This window comes from Melospiza georgiana, chromosome 20 (genome assembly GCF_028018845.1).
Source record: "Melospiza georgiana isolate bMelGeo1 chromosome 20, bMelGeo1.pri, whole genome shotgun sequence".
In the NCBI taxonomy this organism is placed as follows: domain Eukaryota; kingdom Metazoa; phylum Chordata; class Aves; order Passeriformes; family Passerellidae; genus Melospiza; species Melospiza georgiana.
Genome location: NC_080449.1, coordinates 5,269,705 through 5,295,832, shown reverse-complemented (window position 1 = coordinate 5,295,832; position 26,128 = coordinate 5,269,705). Strand labels below are relative to the sequence as shown.

Genomic DNA, 26,128 nt, shown 5'->3' with positions numbered 1-26,128 from the left:
GCCACCATCACAGCAGAAGATGGAGGCCAAGAAGAAGAAGGAAAAAGGCTGGACATGTCCAGATCCCTCCATCTTGCCTCCTGAATTCCCATTCTAAAAACCCCAAAATCTACTTTTCCACCCTGTGATAACTTCACTATTATTCTACCTAAACCGTTGTGGCTTGCTGATCTCCATCTAAGGTTGGTAATTTGCTCCACGGGTCATAATCAAACCCACAGGTGTTTTGGGCTCTGTGCCAGGGTCTCTGAGCCCCCTGACAGGGGTCCTGGCCATCCTGGACAGCCAGAGGGATGTCCTGGGTTCCCATACCTGCAGTGCTCCAAACTCCTCTCCCATCCCATCCCATCCCATCCCATCCCATCCCACCCCACCCCACCCCACATTTTGCTGCTGAGGTTCCTGGCGCACAGGAGCATCCAGAACACTGGAAATGCATCCTGCTGAATTTGGGATGGATTACAGGCTGCAGCAGGTACCAGCACATGCAATTCCCAGTGCACTTCCTGACCGTGCCTTGCCATCCCTCTGAAGGCTCATGTGCCTTTTCTTAACCCTCCCAGCACTGACGTTGCCTGGGAGACTGAGCCAGCACCTCCTGCATTTCCTTTGGCTTGTGCAGGGTTGAAACTGCTGCCACAACCTTCCCTGAAGCAAGAAAAATACTCAGAATTAAAACTATCTAGTTTAATTCCTCTGTGATAGCCTGCTCCTTCACATGGCAGAGCTGTGCTGGCTCTGACGGGTCTGCAGCGAGGTGCAGGGTCCTTGTGAACCCCAGCATCCCTTGGGATGTGCTTTCCCAGCTCACTTTTGTCCCAGTGTGTTTGGTTTTTTTTGCTTTGCTTTGCTGTAATTAAATTCCTGGCCCTTTGCTTGCAGAAGCGAGCTTCAAACCACTCTGGCAGAGGGGTGCTTTTATTGAATCTCCAGCAAATTATTGATGCTTGGTGGGGAATTTTTCACACTTTCAACCTCAAGGTTTTTGGGAGAGCGTTTTTGCAAGTGTTTATTATAGTATTGCCACAAGAAGCGAGACTACCCAGAAAATTTATAGCAAGCAGCTCATCAGCTGTGGAATGTCAGCACAGCACCGTTGAAATGCCTTCTCCAGTGTCACTCAAGTGAAGATGATTTCTCCCAGCTGAGGACCTGCATAGTGGCTTTGCTTCAAAACTTCCAGCACTATTACAGTGGCTGAAAAGTGGTTGTCGGTGTAGTGGGCAGAAAAATCACTTTTTTTCTACATGAAATAATAAATCTGATGCAGGCACAGCACAGGGACACCTGGTTAAAGGCAGGAGATGCAGCATGCCCAAGTTTCAGGGTGTGAAGTGTTCAGGTGAGAAGCTGCCACCACCTCATGAGCTCCTCCAATGCTGGGGATGGGAATTAACTTTTCCAGAGCATTCCAGCTTGGTCAGTGTGGGGATGGACTTGCTTGGCCCATGGCTCAGTGCTGTAGGAGTTGGGTGCTGCATTCCCCACTGATATGGATGTCAGGAAGAAATCCTTCCCTGTGAGGTGGGCAGGCCCTGGCACAGGGTGCCCAGAGCAGCTGGGGCTGCCCCTGGATCCCTGGCAGTGCCCAAGGCCAGGCTGGATCACCCTGGGACAGTGGAAGGTGTCCCTGACATGTCAGGGTGGAATGGGATGAGCTTTAATGTCCCTTCCTGCCCAAACCCTTCTGTGATCCATGATTAAATGTTGCAGAGATGCAGGAAAGGGCTGTAGAGAGAATGGTGTCTGGCTACAGGCAGAATAAAAATGGAAAGGTTCACCTTTACCTGAACCTCCTCACTTATCCTCCTCCTTACCTTAGGACTGGTGTACGAATGAATCCAAGGCAGATTAGAATGAGTAGAGTAACAGAAATCCCAGAAAAAAAAAAAAAAAACAAAAAACAAACATATTCTGTTGCATTTAAATTGGAGGCCACTTTTCTCAGGTGATCATTTATTACATTTTCATTATAATTTGGGTGTATAACTGCATGGCTCTTAGTACAGAACAGCTGAGCCTGTAGTGCAGCAGACCCAGCTGGAATTGTAGTGTGAGTGTGGGAAGTGCTAAAAGTACTAAAAATAACCTGGAAAGCATCTTCAGTTGGCCATCCAGCAGCGGTGAGCACTTCCCATCCTCTTCTCTTGTTGCCTTGGCTGCCTGTCTGAAATGTGAAGAAAATCATCACCCCCAGAGCACAGAAGCTGGGAGCAAAAATGAATGTTGGTGACACACAGGGGGTCCTGGGAGGGGACTCTCCTGGGGAAGGGGTGGCTCTGCCTTTGCTGAGGGCAGGAATGCCATGTGCTGTGTGGGAATCCACAAAATCAGAGGGTTTTGGGAAAGCTGCAAAAGGCAGGCCTCAGAGACAGCAGAATTGTGATTGGAGCTAAGCAGCAGCCATGAGATTGGTCAGCAGAAAAATTATTTAAACTGTAGAAAACCGAGGACAAATAGAAGAGTGGTCTGTGTATTAACGCTTGTCTAGAATAACTCTCTAAACTACAGAAAGTTTATCTAGCAAGATATTAGGAAGTTTGAAGCTTAATAATGGAGCTCTGTGCATTGTGTTTTAAGGCTTACAAGTAGGTATTGTATTTGAAATAAGCAAGCATTGTTTAACCAAAGTTACGTGTGCTTATAGTGGTTGGATGGAACTACTGTCAATGTGCTTTTGCTTTGTGTGATGGGTCAAGAAACTTATAAAGTGAGTTGTAACATGAAGTTCTTGGTCTGCTGCCTGGGATGTGAGCTGGTGGCATCTCCCCATTGTCATAGCCATGGAATGAGACTGATGCTGGAAAATCAAACAGCTCAAGGCAGTTCCACAGCAGCCCCATCTCATTTGTGGTTTGTAAATAACCCCCCTTGTCGGCGTCAGTGCTGGGGCTGCAGGTGGTGGCACCAAGGGCTCCCAAAAGCTCCACTTGCAGCCAAGGTCCCAGTCCCATGTGCTGATCAATTCTTTGCTTCTGAATCTGGGCTTTGCAGCTGCAGCGTTGGGGTATAATTGGTTATATATAATTATAAATAAATGTGATTGTGAGTTTTGCAGTACGCCCTCAGCTGGGATCCATGTGTTGCTCACCCTTCGTGCCCATTTCTGTGATGAATTTTCCAGGGCATCGTGGGAGAGCCGCTCAGAATTGCTCAGGCAGGCAGCTGCTGGGCTGAAAAATGCAGAATCTGGGCGAAAATTGCTCTGTCCTGGTTTGCAGGGGCAGCAGCTCTGAAGTTCCCTGCTCAGTAGAAGCAGCAAACAGCACAAGGTGCTGGGCATGAGCCCTCCTGCTCCTGGCTGGGCTGTGCTGGGCAGCTCTGGCTGAAGCTGCACACATCACACCCTGTGCTGCCACTGGGCCCCGTCTCTAGAAACTCCTGAACCTCGAGTTCCCACCTTGATCCCTCTCCAAACCCAGCTCAGGGAGCAGATGGCACTGGCTTAGTCTCCAACTCACATTCTTTTCTTTATTTTTCTCATCGATGGTGAACTTTATAAGGCACTGAAGTCTTTAACCATTAGCAGGCAATAAAAAGGGGCAGCAGAGTTGGATAACACCCACTAATCCCCTTCAGGATGAGCTGGAGAGAAGAGCCACTGCAAAGCTCTGGAGCTTATTCTGGGATGAGTGCTTTGGAGGCTCTGAGAATTGCTCGGTGTTGGTATTTCATGAATAAATAACCCCCAGCGGTATTTGTCAGTGAATCTGCTTCATTAAGGAGGCCTGGAACAAAGGGAGAGAGTGGAAAAAAGTGTTTGTGAGGGAATCCAGGCGAGTGCAGGTGGTGGGAGGTGGAATGGGGCTGTGTGAGGATGGGAGCAGGGTCAGGAGGGGAGTTCTGGTGTGCTGCACCACGCTGGGCATTTGTGCCACAAGATGTTGATAATAAATTGGGTTTTACTGATGCTGGGTGTGTGTTCAGAGAGTCCTGGCAGGGAGGGGAGTGTGTGTTTCATTTATAACTGTATCATTTGGGTGTCTGCAGGTGCCTTTGGGAGAGCTGGAGAGTTAAAGAGTGTGTGTGTGTGTTTGTGTGTGTTCATAGATGTTCATGGGCTTGTGGAGAGGATCTGGCAGTAGAAATTATGCTGCCCAAATTGCATAATTTCTCCAAAATGCCCTTTTTGACAAGAACTAGCTTTGGTCACTGATGGATTTCCCCATCCTTTCCAGGTGCTGAGCCCTCCCTGGATGCAGCCAGGGCCACCAGCAGCTTCCCTGTGTCCCTTAATGTACTCAGGACACAGAGCTTGTCCTTCTCCATCCCTCCCTGTCAGATCCAGGGCTTACTCACTGGAAGAGATGCAGAGCCAGAGCTGTTCTTTTGCAGGCAGCTTCTGCCTGCAGGGCAGGTGATTCATCCATCAGGGCTGGTCTAATCTGGCACCCAGGCCATGGTGGGGCTGGCTGTCCCCAGTGGGCTCCCTGCAGTGCTGGCCAGATGCTGCCATCCCTCCCCAAGTGTCCCCTGCCTTTTATGGGTTATATACAATTATAAAAAAAACGTGATTATGAGTTTTGCAGTGCACCCTCAGCTGGGATCCATGTGTTGGCACTGCTGATGTCACCCTGGTTTTTTAAGATTTTCTGAGCCTTCTGATATTGACATTCTTGTAGTGAACTTTCTCACACACTTTCTATAAATAACTCATTGTTTACATTCCTTTATAGAAGAAGAGAGAGTTAATAAACTGTTAGCTTGACCAGTGTCATTGCAGAGGTGTCACTGTCACCCTCCAATCCGCTGTCACTTTTAGAAAACTATAAATGTTAGAGTCAAAAAATAAACTTCCCTTTTTTCCTTCACCTTAAGAACAGTAGTGTGTGCTTGTGTTCTTTGGTGTGCTATAGTGACAGGCTGGCTCTGGGATGTGAGAGCAGGAGCCCCATACAGGGGGCAGGGAAGGACAGGCAGGGATCCCTGGCAGAGCTGTGTGGGTGGAAGATGATCTGCTCCATGCCACGTGTGAGAAGGCAGACAATTAATGACAATTCAGAGGAGCTGCTGAGGCTGGCAGTGCCTGCCTGCACTGAGCCTGGCTCCTCCAGCCCCTCCAGAGGCAGATGAAAGTGAAGTTTGCTCCCAGCTTGCTCTGGGCATCACACCAGGCTCACACATGAGCTGCTGCCCCTGTCAGGGCTCTGTGTGGAAGTGAAGCTCCCCTAATGGAACGATGGCCACACAGAACTGATCCTGCAGAGCTCTGCCCTCACCCTGCTCCTCTCACAGGTGGCACTTGAACGCTTCCCAGCGAGGTTAATATTTTAATGTGTGTAATGGCTCGTTCCAGCTCGCCAGCCTTTCCTGGGCTCTGGCAGGGGTCATCCATTATGCCAGGCTTTGGAGAGCCAGTTTCCCATTCCCATCCTCAGCCCTCCCCAGGGCAGGAGGTTGCTTTGTGCTTCCAAGTTTTAATTAAAGCATGACAAGCTGCCCTTGCCAGCCCCAGCCTGGTGCCATGTGGGATGAGCCAATGTCTCCTGACAGAATTCCGTCTCTCTGGAGCAATCCTGTGCAAGGACCCAGCCCAGAATCTCCTTTCCACCACCTAAAGTAGCTCCTCACCTTCTCTTTCCAGGCATGTGGGTTGTGTGGTGGCTCAGTGGAGAAGCCAGGAGGGAGGATGGGAGCATGGTTCTCCTTGCTGTCCACCCACAATGAGAAACCCCCTGGGAGGACCAGATGGGGCTGAGCTTTAGGGGTGGGTGGTGGAGGAGCTGTCACGGTTTGTTGGTTTTGGCTTTTCTATAATAATTCTCCCTACATTAATAAACAGTGGGGTTAGTTGGTAAATAATATCTCCTTCCTCCCCTCCCATCTCTCCAGAAGAAATATGTGCCCTGATCTAATATATCCTGCCTTTCTCACTCCCTCATTTCAGAGGAGCTGCAGATCCTGGAGGGAACAGTGCTAATGGAAAACGGCCTCTAAAGAGATTTGAAACATGACCAAGAAAGGACAGAGGGAGATTCGTCTCCAAATATGCTGGAGAATCTAGGAGGTGGGCCAAGAAAGGGAGAGTATCAGGAGCTTGATTGCTATCAGTGAAAAGTTAATTGGGAAGCTTTAATTGGGGTGAGAGCTGGCAGCACAGACATGGATTTGCTATGTGGGACACGACAGTGAGAACAGAGCTGCCCCAGTGCTGAGGTAACTCATCCACCCCAGCCCATGGGGACGTGCCAATTTACTATTTCTCACTGCTTTTAATGGTGTTTCCCTTATTGACAGTCCCAACTTTTGGAATCCTGTGATTGCCTTGAAATCCTCAATCTTAAAAAATAATAATCATGCTGTCAATACTGCATAGGGCTTTATTTGGGTTTGGTCTCTGAGGAGTTTCTGGCCCTTGAGTTTGCAGGGAAAAGCTTGGTTATACCCTAAAGCAAATTTAGGGGAGGAAAATATTAAAAAAAGAAAAAGAAAAAAAAAACGACAAAAAACAAAGCAGCACAGCAATTGATTTATTTTTAAAATCTCATCATTTGGGTGCCAGTTGCATTATATTCTTTTTTAATGCCTGACTCATGATTTCAGTGCTGGCAGGGCTGCGTGCGTGAGTGTGACGGCGTGTGAGCTCAGGGGCCCTCTGCTGATAGAGGATGCAGGGCTGCTTCCAGGCAGCACCACCGTGGCCCTCCAGGGCTGATGAATATTCCTCTAGTGCTGTTTCATTGCCAGGCAGATTGTTGTCACATTAAACACCCCCAAAAAGGGACAGCAGAGATGGGCATCGGGTCATTGTGCTGATGGCCCAGCAGGAGAGAGGCTCAAGGAGAATAAACCAAGCTGTGACTCCCAGCATTGCCTCAGGGGTATTGAGGCCAGAGGGGTCAGGGTTAATTTGCAGCCTGCTGTGGGTAAAGATCTAATAAACAGCCTGTGGAGGTCAAATCTGTCACCATCAGTGCCTTGTTCTGTGACCTCCCTCCCTCTCTGATCACTTTGTCTCTCTCCTGTCAGGTGATGGGCTCTGTTGCCCAGGCACTGTGGGTATTGGTTAACGTATAAACTGTGCTTTGAAGATGAAAAAAATATCTTGGAGATGCTTAAAGCTCTTGACAAGCATGTGTGTTCCTTTTGCAGGAATCCAGCAGAATGCAGAGTGCCTGAATGCTTTGTCACAGGCGAAATCTGCTGCGTGTGCAGCTCTGAGAGGCAGGGCTGAGAGCTTCCCAAGGCTTCACAGGGCCTTGGAATTATTCCTGGGTGCTCATGCTGCTTGCTTGAGGGGTGTCACAGCACAGCAGTGCCTGGGGCTTTGCCCATCATGGGCTGGAGCAGAGCAACAGAGCTGTGCCTGTACCCACCCCTGTGTTATCTGCTCCACATCCACACCCCAGCAAGCACAAAGCCAAGTTCTGTGTGTCTTTCCAGCTTTGGCAGTGTGGCAGCAGCTCTCTGGCCACAGAAAGAAACACAACTTTCCCAGGCATTGTTCTGTGAGAAGATCAGAGAAAAGAATGAGAAACAATTCTTATCTTAACCTGCTGCACCTATTGTTGTGTGTGGAATGTGCTATGAAGATTTGTTTACCAAACAAATGTTCTTAATGTTCTTAATTAGCCAATGGTGATGGTGTTTGGATTGGAGGAGCAATTAGGTCCAGGTGTATCATAACTGTCTATAAAACCAATGGGTTTCTTAATAATGATGAATAATTAATAGATTGATCAGTCTTCTGTGAATCATGGAGTCAATGCTAATTATTACCCGGCTGGGGGCCTGTGATGACATGGCAGTGTCACTGGGGTGGATGTGGGTGATGGTGATGATGCTGGGTGATGGGATCTGGATGCTCAAGGAGGTTTTGCCCAGCTGTGAAACATTCAAGAAGAGTTTTATGGCTCTGGATTTGCTGTTGTGTAGTGTAGGGTTGAATTCACACCCAGCTCTATGCTACTAATAAGGCATCTCCCAGTTGCTAATTTACATAAAACTGGTGGATGGTATCTTTGAAACCCCATGACTGGTTGGTTATGTGAAGGATGCCAGAGTTAGGCAGCAAATTTATTGTACTGCATAATCACAAACCCCTCATTTCCTTGGGAAGCGTGAAAAACGCCAACCACTTGTTTTTAAAATTTTAGAAATTTAATAGTAATAGAATGGTTTAAAAATAGTAATATAATTAGAGCAATAAAAATTTGGACAATTAGGATTTAGGACAATAGAAGACAATAAAAGCAAAGAGTTATGGGCAGTCTGGGTACCTCTTTCTGGGCAAAATAAGCCTGAAAAAGGACCCACGTTAACAGAGGATTAACCCTTAAAAACAACAGCCTGTTGCATATTCATACACCTCATACATGATGCATGAATTCCATTCAAAGACAGGATTCTGTCTGGTCAGTGTCAGCTTCTTCCTCTTAATCCTGACAGCTCTTCAGGGCTGAGTGAGGCAGGAAGAAGTTCATTTCTTCTGATATAAAAGCAATAAATTCTCTTTCTCTGAAAGATTCAGGTGTCCTGTGGCTGCTATCTCAGTGCGAGTCCTTTCTTTAAAAAAATATCTTACATAGCATAGTTTCCATTTTAACATTGTGTTATAACCTAAAACTATATTTAACATACTGCTGAAGAAAATTAATACAACATCACTCTCTAACATAACACATACAATATTCACTTTAATATTTGTGAAAAAAAAGCAAATATAAAAATATACATTTTTTGCAGGAAGTTTCCCTTGGCTCAGTATCTCTAAGCAGGGATTTTACCAGAGCAGCTCTCTGTGCATTGCCCTTTCCTGCCAGCCCTAACGGTGCTTTTCTCTCCAAGGGAAGAAGCGATGCTGTCCACCTACTTCGAGACCATCAATGACCTGCTCTCCTCCTTCGGGCCCGTCCGCGACTGCTCCCGCAACAACGGCGGCTGCACCCGCAACTTCAAGTGCGTGTCGGACCGCAAGGTGGACTCCACGGGCTGCGTGGTACGTGCTGGGGCTCTGGGGGAGGTGCTGGGGCTGTGGAGTGACTGCTGGGGCTGTAGGATGGGTGCTGGAGCTGTGGGATGGGTGCTGGAGCTGTGGGGTGGGTACTGGGGCTGTGGGATACATACTAGGGCTGTGGGTTGGTACTGGGGTTGTGGGGCACATACTGGGGCTGTGGGGTTGGTACTGGGGCTGTGGGGCACATACTGGGGCTGTGGGGTGGGTGCTGGGGCTGTGGGGTACATACTGGGGCTGTGGGGTTGGTACTGGGGCTGTGGGTACATACTGGGGCTGTGGGGTTGGTACTGGGGCTGTGGGGCACATACTGGGGCTGTGGGGTGGGTGCTGGGGCTGTGGGGTACATACTGGGGCTGTAGGGTTGGTATTGGGGCTGTGGGATGGGTACTGGGGCTGTGGGGTGGGTACTGGGGTTGTGGGGCACATACTGGGGCTGTGGGGTTGGTACTGGGACTGTGGGGCACATACTGGGGCTGTGGGGTGGGTACTGGGGCTGTGGAGGAGGTAGTGGTGCTATGGGATAGGTACTGGGACTGTGTGCTAGATGCTAGAGCTGTGGGCTGAGTGCTGGGGCTGTAAGGTAGGTGCTGGAGCTGTGTGATATGTACTGGGGCTGTAGGATAGGTTTTGAGCTGTAGGGTACATTCTGGGGCTTTGAAGTACATACTGAGGCTGTAGGGTAGGTGTTGGAGCTTTGGGGTAGTTGCTGAGGCTGTGGAGTGAGTACTGAGACTGTAGGGTTGGTATTGGGGCTTTGAGGTACATACTGGGGCTGTGTGGTACATATTGAGGCTGTGGGGTTGTTACTGGGACTGTGGGGTTGTTACTGGGACTGTGGGGTTGGTATTGGGGCTGTGGAGTTGGTACTGGGGCTGTAGAAGGAGATATGACCTGCTCCTGCTTCCTGTGGCTGAGGGGATGGGTGTGCCAAAGCTCTGAATCCTAGAATCCTAGAAGGATTTGAGCTGGAGAGGACCTTGAAGGTGATCTTGTGCTATCCCCCTGCCGTGGGCAGGGACACCTTCCACTGACCAGGCTACCCAGAGCCTGGCTGTGAACAGTTCCAGGCAGCTGTTCCCAGGCACTGGTGGTGCCCAGAGGGGTTTTGCTGTGCTTCCAGCTGGGAGCAGCAGAGCTCAGCGCCTCTCCCAGACATCAAAGCCATCCCTTCCCTGCCTGAGGAGCCTGTGTGAATCCATGCAGAGACGCGGGGCAGAGCCTTGGGAAGTGAGGCAAACCTGGAGCATCCCTTTGTGTCTGTTGTTCAAGACCCTGCCTGCCAGGAAGCCTTGGTGACCCCCAAGGGGATCCAGAGCTGTCCTCCACCATCCCCTCCAGCACACATTCACTGCTCCCAAACCCCTGAAACCTCCCACACCACTGCAGGCAGGGCCCCCTCACCACATCCCTCTTGTCTCAGCAGAGACAGGAGGTAAGTGTCTCTTTATTTATTGAAGATGTTTGTACACGGCAGCTGGGAAAGGTCAGCCTGGAGCCGTGCTGTCCCGGGGGGGGAGGCGTTTTCATTATCCCCTTCTCAGGTTGCTTGTTAAGGCCATTTAGCATGACAGTCTGATGTGTCACCAGCAACCTGGTGCCACCTCCCCCTTGCTGCTCCTCTCCCCTTCCTCCTTTCTTTTCCCATTGCTATTTTTTTTCTTTACCCCCTTTTCCAGGTAACAACTGCCTTTCTAGTCCTTTGGGGTGTTTTCTCCCTTTTTTTGGAGTGTTTTCTCCCTTTTTTGGGGTGTTTTTCCCCATTTTTTGAGGTGTTATTTTGCTCTGAATGCCAACATCCTTGCCCAGGCACTGTCAGAAGCAATCAGGGCTCTGATCACCTCACGCCTCTGGGAAGTGGTGCCTCTTTTTAAAGTCAGGACATATTAAGATAGAAGTTGTCAATAAATTACAGCCCCAGTGGTGGCATGTGGAGAGGGAGAAAAGGAAAACCGTGTTACTTGGGGAAAACAGAGCTCAGCTTCTGTAATGCCTGAGTGAGGCTGTGAGTGAAGAGCATGGAGCACGTATGGTGAGGGGACAAGGGAGGAGCAGCAGGAGCATTCTCCTGGAGGGCATCCCCTCCCTGTGGGTGACAGGTGACACTTGGGGACACAGGAACCCCCATGCTGAGCATCACAGCAGGCTCCTGGGGCTGTGCATCCCATGGGGACAGCAGACAGTCTCTCCCCATTGTGTTCTTCACCCCTTTTTCTCCCCACTGCAGGAGCACGAGGTTGCTCTGTCCCTCTCCAGCCTTGGGGTGAAGCTCCCCAGTGCCAGCCTGAGGACAGCAGAGCCCAGGGCTGTGTGGGGACAGCCCCTGCATGCCACCCCAGCCCTTGTCTCTGCTTCTCTTTGGACTCCCCAGCCCACGCTGCTTCCCAGCTCTCCCAGCCCTGTGCAGTGTTTTATTCTCATCACTTCTCGTTGGTCACCTGTTGGCACAGGAGGGGTGTGAGGAGAGGTGTGAGGAGGAGCTGTCCCCGTGTCTCGGGATCTTTTTGGGTTGCTGTGACCCCAAGATTGTTAAAAGTCTCTTTTTCCCAGCCTGGCACTTGAAGAAGGAGTCAGGGCTCTTCATTTCTCACTCTCAAGGTTGTTTATTGTGTCTTATCTATAAAATTCTTTCTCCTGCCCTGCCAAGGTCCATCCAGCAGGACAGTTCCAGGCACTCTGCCTGCCCCCAGGGCAGTGTTATGTCTTTATAGTAAAAACTACGTGTACAATGTTTACAATTACTTCCCAATACCTATCACCTGTGTTAGACAGTGAGCTTCTACTCTAAACCAATCTGTAAGGGCCAACATCACAGCAGAAGATGGAGGCCAAGAAGAAGAAGGAGAAGGGCTGGACACACCCAGTTCCCTCCATCTTGCCCCTTAAATCCCCATTCTAAAAACCCCAAAATCTACTTTTCCACCCTGTGATAAGTTCACTAATATTCTGCCTAAAATGTAGTGTCTTGCTGATCTTCATCTAAGGTTGGTAATTTGCTCCACGGGTCATAACCAAACCCACAGGTGTTTTGGGCTCTGTGCCAGGGTCTCTGAGCCCCCTGGCAGGGGTCTGGGCTGCTCAGGACAACCATAGGGATGTTCTGGGTTCCCACACCCATGTTTCTGACCATGCTCCATGCTCCCATTGTCCAGGGAAAAGCCCAATGGGTGTCTGGCAGCACTGCCCCCAGCCCTGGGTGGTGCTCACGGTGCTGAGTGGGATCAGAGGGGCTGGGAGTGGAGCTCAGAGCTCGCACAGGCTCGGTTTGAGACATTCTGGTACTTTCTTTGCCCATTGCTGCGCTGCCCCTCCTCATCCCTGCTCCTGGAGCCTGCTGGGTGTGAGCTGGGCTTCCAGAGCAAGAAGGGATGGGGTCATGTGCTGCAGATTTTCAGGGATGTCAGTTAGTTTTGAAGCTGAACTGCTGTGAACTCAATTTGCCAATTTGGTAAGTGCTATGGGCAATATCGGGATGTAATTTAATTAAGCTATCCCCTTTTTATAGAGTTCAGGGAGCATTTGCCTACTAATTTTAGCACTAGGTTTGCTCCAGCTTTACTCTGGACACAGATTCACAAATCATGACATGTTGTTAATCTCCACCAGTCAACAGTTTATTAATTTGCTGAGGACCACAGAAGTATATAATCAGTGGTTCATCAATCAAGGCTAAATCCAACAAATGTTCCAGGCAGGTACTGAGCATAAAATATACATGCAGCCTTGTAAGCAATTAATACACCACAGAGCTGGAGCTGAGTGGCTCAACCAGGGAGCAGCACAAATCTCAAAGATTTCTTATTCCTTTTATGTATAATCATCATCTGTTACCAGTTCCTTCATGCCCTTAGTACGGCTTCCAGTAATTCTGTGAGGACTGGGATGTATTTATCTCTGGGATTTTAGTGGTGTGGGCTCTGCCATCACCTAATTGTTTGGCCTTAAAAGGTCTTGGTTGAAAATTCAAGGGTGGATTGCTTGTGCTGGAGCCGGGCTGAGTCTCCTTGGGCTGATTTTGGGGACGAATGAGTGAGTTGCTTTGCTCAGTTAAAATCCTCATTTTTAGGCATCACCTGAAGACCCTAAAACCTCTCCAGCAGGGTTCCCACCCACAGGGGTGACATGTCCCCACCTGCCCACCCCAGTGGGATCCCTTTTTCCCCCCATCTCGTGGTTTTCTGTTAGTTTTGTGTGCACCCAGTAGATGGCATGAGTGCATTAAGGGTTTCTGCAGTTCTTTTCTTATCGGAGGCCTTTTTTTATTCAGGTGATTTTAAGAATTATCAGCTGCAACCTTGCCAAGACCTTGGCATGGCTATCTGGAGGCTTGTGTTTGAGCCCTAACATAACCAAACAGCTCTAGAAACCTTCTTCCATGCTGCTTTTACTTGTTGCACTCTTGATCTGCTGATGGATCTGGTCAAGCTGTGGGATATTCCCAAGAAAACCAAATCCCAGTGAATTTCCTGAATCCAGTGACTCCACACATTGAGTCCCATGTATGTTTTGCACCATCTTGCAAGATCACAGCAAACCAGGAGAGAAAGTGTGCTAGAGGAATGATTCAGATATATCCTATAAAGGAAATATTGCTGAACTTTTCTGCTGGCACTGTGGTAGCTGCACAGCCTGGAGGGAGGATGCTGAAGGAGGGAAAATGCTTAACCCTCATGTGTTGGTGATTTATAATTTGAGATGAAAACCTGTGAATTGGCCCTGAGAGACTGAAGGAAACACCTGCATCATGGCTTAAATTCAGGTTTCCCCAGCTGTCTCTCAGATTGGCTTCACTCCCTGGTGTCAGTCGTCTCACCACCTGAGGAGAAGGGGGGTTGCTTCCATTTATTATCCCATGACCAGGTCCATTTTTGAGCCTAGAAAGGCAGGATTGCAGCCTTATTTAAAATAAGATAGGTGAGATTTTTTCCCCAAAGGAATGGGAGCTTTGATCTTAGCACATGAGCTGGGTGAGGAGGTGCTCTGTTCTCTCCCAGTGCATTTTGGCATCCTCAGCATCACTGCAGGAGGAGGCAGCAGCAGGTCCAGCTGTCTGAGCCCGATGGGGTCTCCTCGCTGTGAGACCACCTGGAGAAGCAGAAGGGCATGAGCTGCCTCACTGGGGGTGAGGAAGGCAGCTCGGGGTCCTGGGCTGAGAATTACCACAATTACTCCCTTGTTTGATAAAGGTGTGAGAGCCTGACTGCAGCAGGGGGGGCAGGGATGTGGGCTGAGGGTTCTGCAGCATCTGTGTGCCTGCAGAGGTTGGTGAGTTAGTCCCTGAAGTCACATTAGAGTGCTAATGAGAGACAAGCATGTTGCAGGTGGATGTGGAAGGGCTAAAGCAGGGCTGAGCTCCAGGAGCCATCCCGCCTTGGGAGCCCAGCCTGGGCACTGGGTGCTGCTGTTCTGCACAGACACGAAACCCTGCTCATCCTTTGGCAGAGATTTATTTCTAGTCTGAGCAAGCAAACAGTGCTGTTAGCCTGCAAGAATGACCTGAGCTGTTCCTCCCTGCAATGGTGAGGTCAGCCCATCACAAAGGAGGAGATTTGGCTCAGCAGGATGCAGGAGGGAGAGCATCTACCAGAGAGTCATTAATGAAGCTGTGTCCTGCAGTGGCACTGGTGTGGTGTTGGTTCCAGCCTCTTTAGACACAGAAGGAGGAGGCATTTGGCATGGTGCACACAGGCAATAAGCCTTAGCACAGCTTGTTTGGGGCTAATCCTTGCTCTCTCCCACCTCAGTATGATGGGCTGCTCCTCACTGATGCAGAGTGTGGCAGAGACGTGGTTTAATTTAGGAGTGTAACTGTTTCGGGGAGAAATGGGATTAGAAATGAAGGAACAGAGCAGTGGTTCCTGCTTTCTACTCCTCCTTCCAGCACAAGTGCCATGGTTTTGCATGGGAGACATGTATGGAAGGCACTCAAAAGTGGTTTAGAGACATGGAGAGATTCTTTAAAATTATGTGGGTGATGCTGAGACCTTTTTTCTTTTTCTCCTGGGGGGAAATGGGGTGATTAGGAGTTTCAGCAAAAACCAAACTGCTGTGCAGTAATCCCTCACATACATGAAAATACCAAAACACTTTGGTTCAAAACATTTCCTTTCTATAAAGGAGAGGGAAATGTTTAATTCCACCGTTATCATCTGGAGCTTTGTTTTATATTGCCTTATCCCAGTGTACAGCCTGAAATAAAAACAAAATTAGGTGATGGAAACCAAAACATTTCAACCTTGTCAAAATTAAATGCTCTCTTAATTTCCCAATGAGTTTTGAGATGTAATTGATGGAATCCCACAAAGCACTTAAGCTTCATCAAATCTGCATTTTTCTGACAGACAATTGTTCATTGAAAAATAAAAACTTACCCATCCCTGCCTTGAGAGGCACCTAGCTAATTATGGGAGAGATGCACTCCAGGGGGGGAGATGAGGAAACCAGGCTCTCCTAATCCCTTTAAAGTCTCACTGGCTCCCAGGAGCACGAGCTGACTCCTTTTTGCACATTGTGGTTGGAAGCAGAAGCCCCCTGAGCTCAACAGCAAGCCCCCCTCCAAGGAACCTGTGGTTTTGGATTTTATTCTCATTAATCCAGGTAAATACCTGTGCTGAAAATGGGATTTGAGGAGGAAAGAGGAGGAGGCTCTTGGGGTCAATGTTGGTGGTGGGTGGGAGCAAACCATCCACCTGCCTTTGCTTTGCACCTCGTGGGTAAGGGGTGGCTTGTTAAAACAAGGGGAATAGCTCGGGAAGCACCAAGGTGAGCTGGAGGTCTCTGCCTGCACAGGTTTGGATGATAAAAGCCATGTTTGGATGATAAAAGTCCTGTTTGGATGATAAAAGCTCTGTTTTCTCCATTAGAGGCTTTTTCAGCAGTGTTCTTTGAGAGCTTGGCCAGTGCCCCTCTGTTCCCCACCGGGCTGGGATGCTCCAGTCTGTGATCACAGCTGGTTTAGGGCTGGGGGGTTGGTTTGGGATATGGGATTTGGTCTGCAGTGTTGTGGCTGGGCTGCACCCTGATGATGGGTGAGTCAGGTTGGACAGAGGTTGAATTTCTGTTTCCCTGAAGGTTTTTGGAGGTGCCAGCTTCTGCTGTGACTGACAATGCCCTGACAGGCAGGAGATGCCAGCACACCCCAAAACGGGCTGTGGGTGACTTGTGGAAGGGAAGCAGATTTCCTTGCTGCAGGAACAGCTTTTCCTGTGTGCAAGGCATCCCACCAGCTGCTGGAAACAAATCCCTCCCTCTTGGGACTGAGGTGCACACACACACAGAGGGACTTGCAGGGTTCACTGGAATGGTGAGCAGTGTGAGGAGATGCTGCCTCATCTCCCCCATCCCACTTTCACAGCAGGACCAGGCTGAGAAGCACAAGCAGCATGAGGAGCCTGCAAGACAGATGGGTTTGATTTTTCTGAGGCTAAAATAATGATTGATGATCTTTAAAGGGAAAAGGAAGCAAGGGAAAAGGAAGGAGGGGGGGGGGGAAAGAGTGGGAAGATAATGACTGTTATTTCAGAAAATGGTTGTAATGTTCCCCTCTGGGAAGGATGTTCCCCCCTCAGTGGGGTGTCAGGAAGGGTTTTGGGGTTGGTGGGGACATCCCTGCCCTGAGGAGGCTCTGGAGAGCCCTTTAGCAATCAGCATTTTGGCCCTGTTTTATCCAAATATTGGGAGAGGAGGGATAAATCTCACACACAGAGAGCTGAGCAGCATACAGCCAGGCTCTGTCCTGCTGCTGCTGAGGAGCTTTGCTCACCAGGGGCCTTCTGGGTCAGGAAAACAAGGCAGAATAAGCTAAAATTCTCCATCTATATTTATATATATATGGACACAGAGGGGTTTACTGCATTTGTATCATTTCTGAGCTCCAACAAGCAAACAAACACATGCCAGTGCATAGACAGGAGCTCATTAAAATGCTGTACCTTAGCAGTGTCTGGGATTAATGTTTTTGCCTCACACTGAGGAGGTTCCTCGGTGAGGACTCACACAAAGGGGGGTCATTAGGGCCTGTGGAAATGCTCCTCGGTGCTCTGTGGCACTGAGCCACCAGCTGATTGTGCTGCCCCAGGCCAGCAGTGCTGGGGATGCAGCCTGGGGTTCCTGGGTCTCACTTCTGGAGGCATCCAGGTGTGAGAATGGTGCCTGGAGCGTCACTGGGAGTGGGGTTTGGTGGCAGCTTCCCCTCATCTGTACCCAGAGCATCACCTGCAGCGCCTGACACAGAAGGCTCTGACTGGAAGGCTGCTGTTGTTGAGAAAACAGAGTGGAATAACAAAAAGGGCAGTTTACTCTCTACAGAAACACTTAATAAAGTATTCTGGTTTTTTAAACTTAATAATGGAGGAGAGGAGCTGAGCTGAGCAGCTCTGGCAGGCAGCTCAGGCGGAGGAGAGCGGATGTGCTCTCAGCTGGGGGATCTGTGTCAGGAATGATTTGCCTTCCAGTGACCCCTCACCCATCTTGCTGCTAACGAGCTTTGCAAACGAGAAAGCGAGCAAAGGCTCCTTTTTTACTTTACATGAGCAGGGGCTCGGCCAGGTATTTATTTTCCTAAGGCAGAGTCTCACACAGGTTCTAGTTCCTTCCCCCAGAGGTGATCCTCTGTGACCGTGTTCACAGGGGTTTTCAGACTGGGGAAGAGATGAGGATCTGACTCCATGTTTCAGAAGGCTGATTTATTATTTTATGATACATATTACATTAGAACTATACTAAAATAATAGAAGAAAGGATTTCATCAGAAGGCTGGCTAAGAATAGAATAGCAAAGAATGATAACAAAGGTGTGTGGCTCGGACTCTGTCTCAGCCAGCTGACTGTGATTGGCCATTAATTAGAAACAACCACATGAGACCCATCACAGATGCACCTGTTGCATTCCACAGCGGCAGATAATCATTGTTTACATTTTGTTCCTGAGGCCTCCCAGCTTCTCAGGAGGAAAAATCCTAAGGAAAGGATTTTCCATAAAGTTGTCTGCGCCAATCCTTGTCCTGTTGTGTTTGCTCTGGCCATGCTGGGGATGCTGCTGGTGCTGGTGGCAGAGGAGCTGTGCCCAGTCCTGGTGGCAGAAGGTGCCACACACTGTGCTGGGGTGACAGCAATGGTCACAGTGGGCACAGGCACATCCCATTTTGTTCCAAACTACAGCCCTTGTGTGGTGGTGAGGCTGGATCTGGAAATTCCCTGGGCATGGGGCATCAGGCCCTGCCAGATCTGCCACTCTGCGGTGTCACCTTGGAGATGTCATTTAAAAGCGAAAAAAGCCTGTTTTGCAAAACAACAGATAAAAATAGCACTTCCTATTCAGCACATCCATTCCCTGTGAGTACTCAAAATTCATTTGCTGACTGCAATCACAGGAATAAGGACCTGTGTGTGCTCTGGGATGGGAGGGAATGGGCTGGTGTCCAACTGTGCCATCAGCCAAACCATGTGGAGCTGCTGGTGGCTCCTTCTCCTCAGACCCTTGGCAGCAGCAGGGTCAGAGCATTGGAGCTGAGGGTCATGTTTAGCCTCCAGGACCTGTGCTATCAGTGCTAACACACAACAAGAAAAGAAAGTTTTCTTTTCCAGTGCCAAGAGCAATTTTCAGGGTTGTCTGTCGGCACAGAGAAATCAGTTCACTTCTGCATAGATGGAGTGGATTTTCAGGACCGTGGAATTATATTTGTATGGTAACAGCTTCTCCTTGGGTTTTGAGCAGACCACGAGCTGGAGTCTCCCCCCAGGTCTCCTTTTCCTCTCCCTAGCATGGATCAAGCACCAGACCCTTTTCCCAAGCTCTCAGCTATATTTCCTGGTCAGCTCCATGGATAAAGTGAGCTGGGAATTGGAAGTGAATGCAATACGAGTCTAACGTAGTAAACCACAAACTGCTTTTCCTTTTCAATCTCTGTGTGGGATCCCTTTGCCTCTGTGGCTCAATAAATCCATGTGTGGATGAGGGTGTGCAGAGGTGTTTGCCCAGGACCTGCTGGGGCACCAGCTTTCCTCCCACCAGGCTGGGACGTGCCACCCCTGTTCTCCCAGACAGAGTTATTGACCCAGCTGCTTATTGATTTTGTAATCATTTTCCAACAGAGCCCCCCGTCCTGTGTCACTGCCAAGGCAGATTGCAAATTGAACTGCACCTAAATTGATGGGGCATTGATTAAAACTCACCGTAATTATTGGTTCTCTGCTGCCCAAGCCAGGCAAATCAATGTCAGCAAGAACAGATCTGCTCCTTTATAAAAGCACTGTGTGCATAGTGAGTGCTGGCTTTCCAAGCCCATCCAGAAGCCCAAGCTGATCCATCAGGGAGGCAGGATTAGCACAAACTGCCTTTTTCCATGGGCTTTTCTGACTCCTTTGGGCAAGAATATAGCGGCACTTAAATGGACTTCAGTTTTCCCCCACTCTGATCTATTGGTGGGACATCCCAGTGGGAAATCCTCTGCTCCAGGGGCAAGGAGGTGTGTTACAAAGATTTATAAGCCCAGAAAAGCTGTGGCTGCCCCAGGAAGTATCCAAGGCCAGGCTGGAGAGGGCTTGGAGCAACCTGGGATAGTGGGAGGCATCCCTGCCCATGGCTGGGGAGTTGAGCTGATTTTTAAGGTCCCCTCCCACCCAAACCATTCTGTGATTTATTGTGCTCAGTAATTGCTTCATCCACCTATCCATCCCTGCAAAACCCTCCATGGAGAGGCTGGTGCTGCCTGGCCAGTACAAATTGCCAAGTTTGCTGCTTCCCCTGGTTCTCCTGAGCAGGGACACATCCTGAGGTTTCACTCCCAAAGCTTTCTGTCCCTGCAGAGCTCCGTGCTGCAGCACAGCAGCTGAGTGGAGAGCCAGCTCTGCTCTGAGCAGGGATGGATGTGGAGAGACAGGAGTGCTTCCTTTTGCAAATGCTGTGCTGAGCTATTTGCCTGCTGTAATTAATGACTATTAGGATGCGTAATTATGAACTGAAAGGAAACACGTTTCGTGGTGGTTAAGAGCCAAAAGCGGAGGAATATCCCAAGGGTGGCCTCAAGCAGAGCAGGAGGAAGGGAGGGAGGGCTTTGCTGACCCACTAACCCAGTCACAGGGAAAGAACCATCCTCTTCCTCTGTGGGCTGGAGAAGGTGCTGAGCTCAGCACACGGATCTGTGCCAAGGCAAGAATTCCAAGTGACAGCTGTGACTGATCCTCTGGCTGTGCTCCTGCAGCTCCTGCTGCCTTGCAGTCCCATCCAGCTGCCTTCAGCACCCTGGAATATCCCACAGGATCTCCAGAGGGATCCTGGGCAGAGCCCTGGCCCCTCCATCCCTGTGTATGTGGGGAGAGCAGCAGAGGGGAGGATGCAGTGAAGCAGAGATGCTGTTTGCAGCCAGAGCTCCCCGTGCCCTCCAGGGAGATCCTCTCTGCCAGTTTGCACAGCTCTGCTCTTGCAGCAGACAGACAAGGAGGAGAGCACGGCAGATAAGAGCTGTAGCTGCAGATTCACAAACACTCATCCTGGTGCTGTTCCCCAGGTAGCTCTGGAGAGCACAGATTGTTCTCAGTGTCCTCTCCTCTTTCATTGTTCTGTGTGTGCATCTGGAAAGGCTCCTGCTCCCAGGTCTTGTGCTGCTTCCTGCTGCTAATTCCAGAGGTCTTTGGGACCTTGTCTGCTCTGCAAGGATGGACAGCATCCCATTCCAGAGCACTTTGCTGCCAAGATCCTTTGGATGGAAATCCTTGTGCCTTCCCTTCTTGCTCTACCCAGCATCCCAAAGGTGTCCCCAAGGATGGTGCTGAGGTTTGCAAGCTTCAGAGCTGAGGGCACAGGAGGCAGTGAGGGATGTGAGGGACAGCTGGCACAGAGATCAGCACATCCTAGTTGCTGCAGGTGGGACAGAAGCAGTTTTGATGCCCTCCAGGGAGATCCTCTCTGCCAGTTTGCACAGCTCTGCTCTTACAGCAGACCAGGAGGAGAGCATGGCAGATAAGAGCTGTATCTGCAGATTCACAAACTCTCATCCTGGTGCTGTTTCCAGACAGCTCCAAGGTGGTGGAAAGCACCAGCGTTCTCAGTGTCCTCTCCTCCTTTGCTGTTCTGTGTGTGCATCTGGAAAGGCTCCTGCTCCCAGGTCTTCTGCTGCTTCCTGCTGCTAATTCCAGAGGTCTTTGGGACCTTGTCTGCTCTGCAAGGATGGACAGCATCCCATTCCAGAGCACTTTGCTGCCAGGATCCTTTGGATGGAAAAGCCTTGTGCCTTCCCCTCTTCCCTTACCTGGTGTCCCCAAGGATGCTGCTGAGGTTTGCAAACTTCAGAGCTGAGGGCACAGGAGGCGGTGAGGGATCTGAGGGACAGCTGGCACAGAGATCAGCACATCCCAGTTGCTGCAGATGGGGCAGAAGCAGTTTTGATGCTGCTGCTGTAGGGAAGTGGCACAGGGTGTCTAGGAGGTGGAGAGAAAGATGGGGATGAACCTCACAGCAGGGTAGGACAAGGGTGATGGTTTTAAACTGAAGGAAGGGAGGTTTAGATTAGATATTAGGATGAAATTCTTCCCTGTGAGGGTGGGCAGGCTCTGGAAGGGTGCTCAGAGCAGCTGTGGCTGCCCCTGGATCCCTGGCAGTGCCCAAGGCCAGGCTGGACAGGGCTGGGAGCACCCTGGGACAGTGGGAGGTGTCCCTGCCATGGCACAGGGTTGGAAGTGGATGGTCTTGAGACGTGTCTTCCAACCCAAACATTCTAGGATTCTGTGATGGCTCAGAGTGGGCCAGCAGTCCCTAAAGCCCCTTCTGCTGTCCCTGTTTGCTTCTTAAATAGCAAAGAGTGAGTGAGGCTCAGGAGCCCATCTCCCATCAGGACCCTGCTTGTGTCAGTGAACACAAGGTCCAGGGTCTCCTGAGCTTTTATTAATATGTACAGCATTTTGCTCACATAGAAAACTGATTTTCTTTTTTAAGCACAAAGTATGGCAGTTTTATAACCTTTCTTCTGCTTGACAGAGGCCATTTATAAGCTGCCTTCATCACTACCTGTGCAATCTCCAGTCTAACTCATCTTCAAGAAATTCCATAATGCATTTTTAATTATGAGCTGCTCCCAGACAAGATTTATTTATTTTTTCAAGGACTGGCCTTTTTGCTGTTGTTTGTGTGCATGTCTGTTTGGTGAAAAGGGATAAATAACGAAAATGGAAGTATGCTTTAATCTGGGTGACAATTTATCCATGGCATTTGCCATCTGCTGGCTTTTATCTTTTGGGGCAAGGAAAACATGCTGGGGAACTGGAATTAGAAATTAGAGCCCTGGTTCCCTGAGCTGTGGAAAACTGATGAGCTCAGTCCTGCTTCTGCCATGGGCTAGTCCTGCCCACAGTGGGCATCAAGATCCTTTTGGGTATGATGCCAGGGCCATGCTTGCTGACCTGCCTGGCATGGGTTGAGGTGCATTTCTAGATCATTCCCAAGCACTGAGATTATTCTCTGGGCTGGTCCCAGGTGCTGAGGTGTTTATTTTTGGGTTGCAGTGGATTTTGGAGGAACAGGGAGCAAATACAGAAGGTTGTGAAGTTTTACCTTGAACTGGCTTGAGGCTTTATTGCTGTGTTTTGCTGCCCCAAGGATTTCACCCTCTTCCAGAGGGAGGATGAGGGGGAAAGCATTGGCAGCAGACCAAATCCTTGCCCCTTTCCCAAGGATTGTGTGAGATGATGTGAGATGATGCTACCCCATCCATCACTCAGGACCAACTCATCTCCTGCAGCTGGAAAAGGAGCTCAGCAGCACTGGCTCTGGGATGGGCTGTGCCCTGAGTGTGACCGTGTTCACAGGGGTCTGAGGATGAGGGAAGAGATGAGGATCTGACTCCATGTTTCAGAAGGCTTGATTTATTATTTTATGATATATATTATATTAAAACTATACTAAAATATTGGGAAAAGGCTCCCAATGTTACCAGTTCGATTGTGCCTGGGCCAGTCTGACCCTCGCTGCTGGGCCAAAGGCAGCAACTGTGGTGTATCACCCCAGAGATACCTTGGCTTGCTGGTGGTTGCAGCTGGGCACTGAACAAGTCCAGGCTTGTTAGGAACCCCGTTTACCTCAGGAGGAGAGCTTCAAGCGATGGTGAAGAGAAAAGGAGAGGATTCTGCTGGAGGGTTTAATGTCCAGAGGTTTATTCCATGGTTACAGAGGTCTGAACGTGAGCAACTGCTCCAACAGAACCTCGGCCGCATGGTCTGATCACCTTTTTAAGCTCAGGGACAGGGGGAGGGGAGGTACAGGTGAGCACCAACCAGGTGAGAGGGGCAGGGTCTCAGGGGAAGGTGACACCCAGACAGGCCAATAACCCCCAGGCCTGAGGGGCATCCTTTGAACTTGACCAAGCACACGACGCCTTGCTGGAATGTTCAGCCTGATTGACAGGACTCACTCAGCATGGGGGCAAGGGGGAAGGGAGAGAGGTACAGGCACACCTGGGGAAATGACCTGGAAGGCCAAAATGGGACAGTACAGCACACCACAACACTAAAAGAATAGAATAAAGGATTTCATCAGAAGGCTGGCTAGGAATAGAATAGCAAAGAATGATAGCAAAGGTTTGTGGCTCAGAGAAAGAGTCTGAGCCAGCTGACTGTGATTGGCCATTAATTAGAAACAACCAACATGGGCCAATCACAGATGCACCTGTTGCATTCCACAGCAGGAGATAAATATTATTTACATTTTGTTCCTGAGGTCCCTCAGCTTCTCAGGAGGAAAAATCCTAAGAGAAAGATTTTTCATCAAAATGTCTGTGACACCCTGAGAGTCACAGGGACTCCAGGGCGGGGGCGGATGCCCAGGTGACCTTTCCTGTGTCCTGTGTCTCTGCAGTGCCCCGAGGACCTGCGGCCCATGAAGGATGGCACCGGGTGCTACGATTACTCCAAAGGGATCGACTGCTCCGACGGCTTCAACGGCGGCTGCGAGCAGCTGTGCCTGCAGCAGACCCTGCCCCTGCCCCACGACCCCTCCTCCAGCACCATCTTCATGTTCTGTGGGTGAGTCCCCTCTAGGCAGTGGTTGTGGTTGAGATGGTCACACTTCAAAGCAGCACTGCAAACTGTTTTTGTTATAGAATGCATACTTTTTATACATTCTTACAAAACTCATCAGTTTGCACTTTACCCATTGGTCAGGAAAGACAAAGTGCTCATTGGAACAGGCAGTTGCAGGTTTTCTCTTATTTATCCTTTTTTCTTTCTTGGTTTCTGTGTCAACAACCTTGGTAGGAAATTCTTTCAGGTGTGAGTGTGGATCCTCTTATCAAACTTCTCTCTGGCTCTCAGAAGTTGCTGTAAAACCTCTTCCACAGTCAGTCCCCTCCAAGGCTCCTCAATGAGCAACCCCTTCCTATAATTATTGTTTTATAGTCTATATTGTCTATACTTGTACTATTGTCTATACTCAATGAGCAACCCCTTCCTATAATTATTGTTTTGTTACTATACTTCAAGCTGCAGCTTATCTGTGGTTGATCACAGCCAATGCCCTTTATCCAAAAACCAGCAGTTTCCATATCTGCACATTCAAACAACACCTGCTGCTCTTGTATTGGCAAGGCTTGCTCTGTGGTGTGTGCTGGTAAAGCAGTAGCCTTGGCCATTGGAGTATTCTTGGGAATTACCAATGTGGGCTCAAAGCCTGAGCTAAAATAGTTAATTTTTCATTACAATTTGCTAAAACAAGGGATGGATAAATCATGAGCCCCAAAATACTGCTTTTGTCTTTACCTATAATCAAAAATTCTTGTCTTTTCCATGACGTTCCAGTAATTCCTGTGGGAATTGCCACATGACTTTCATTCATCTTATCTCCTCCCAAGCTGCACCAAGGGAAATTTAGGTTGGATATTATGAAAAAAGGTTTTTATAGGAGTGATAAAGTTCTGGAATGGCTGCCCAGGGAGGTGGTGGAGTCCCCATCCCTGGGTGTGTTTACCAAAGCCTGGATGTGGCACTGGGTGCCAGGGTTGAGTTGAGGTGTTGGGGTTGGGGTGGACTCAATGGTCTTGAAGGTCTCTTCCAACCCAGTGATTCTGTGAACTCTGTGAATCTCCATCCCTGCCACCTCCTGTGCCACCCATCTCAGCCCAGCCTGGAGCTGAGTGTCCAAGAAAAAGTCTGCTGATGGAGCTGATTTCCAGCAGGGAATGGAGGCACCTGGCTTTCCTGAGGGAAGTGTGAGGAGCAGTGTGAGCAGATGCACCTTCCTTCTCTCCCCCACTGTGTGACAGTACAGTGTGATCCATGACTCACTGTGAAGGGACCCAAAAATTGTACATTGTGTGTTGGAGGGGAAGGTGTAGGATTTGTTTAAAAAATACTACTTTTAAAATTTACTTTTTTTTTCCGCCCTCCCTTGTGCCTCCCTTAAAAATAGACTCTCATCCCTGATTTTGGCCGGGATCTTATAATCCTACACAGTTTAGCATTTTCTCTGAGGAAAATCTCCCTGGCTGCAGCGTGCTCTAAAAGGAGCTCAGTGATGATCTGGCTTTATGCTGCACAGCTGCAGCCATCCATCGCCTGCCCCAGCCCCACGGCTGGCTCACACTCTCAGGCACACTCAGGAACTTACTCCATGTCCCAGTGTGACAGATTAGGATGAAGAAAGGGAGAAAAAAAAAATCCCTTTTGGAAAGAAAATGCCCACAAGCAAGAAGGGGAGTGAATTGCTACCAATAACTCCGAGGAGCATCCGTCAAGTCCCGATGCCTGCAGGTGCAGCAAAGACCTCACACAGCTCTGACTGCTGGGAAGAGCAGCCCAGGGAGCTCTGCCTGTGCCAGTTTCTTCTTTATTTATCCCATTTTTGCTGCTTTGTTGTTTTTTTTTCCTCCCCCCACTGCCTTTTTTATTGTTATTTAGCAGCACAGAGTGACTGAGTCACCAAAACAGAGCACATTTTCTGCTCTGTGCCTGCAGAAGGGGTTAGAAATTCAGCAGAAGGGGTTAGAAATTCATCAGAAGGGGTTAGAAATTCATGTGGGCACCAGCACCCTTTGTGGTGAGGGTCTAGAAAATCTGGGGACATTCCATGGTCTCCACCCACACGAATCTGCATTTCAGCCTTGCATCCTCAAGGACAGAGGCTCTTTCCCTGGTTTGTTTGTTTGTTTTTTGTTTGTTTGTTTTTCCATTCATTTTTTCATAATCCCTTTTC

The 26,128-nt window shown here is 49.3% G+C and overlaps 1 protein-coding gene across 1 annotated transcript in view; it reads left to right on the top strand.

The window, feature by feature from the left end:
- Positions 1-26,128, top strand: part of ASTN2 (astrotactin 2) — a 360,946-nt gene that overhangs the window by 185,565 nt on the left and 149,253 nt on the right. The window contains exons 11-12 of the mRNA XM_058038034.1: positions 8,788-8,938; positions 23,798-23,964. Coding sequence (XP_057894017.1) covers positions 8,788-8,938; positions 23,798-23,964 — 318 coding nt within the window. The remainder of the gene's footprint in view (positions 1-8,787; positions 8,939-23,797; positions 23,965-26,128) is intronic.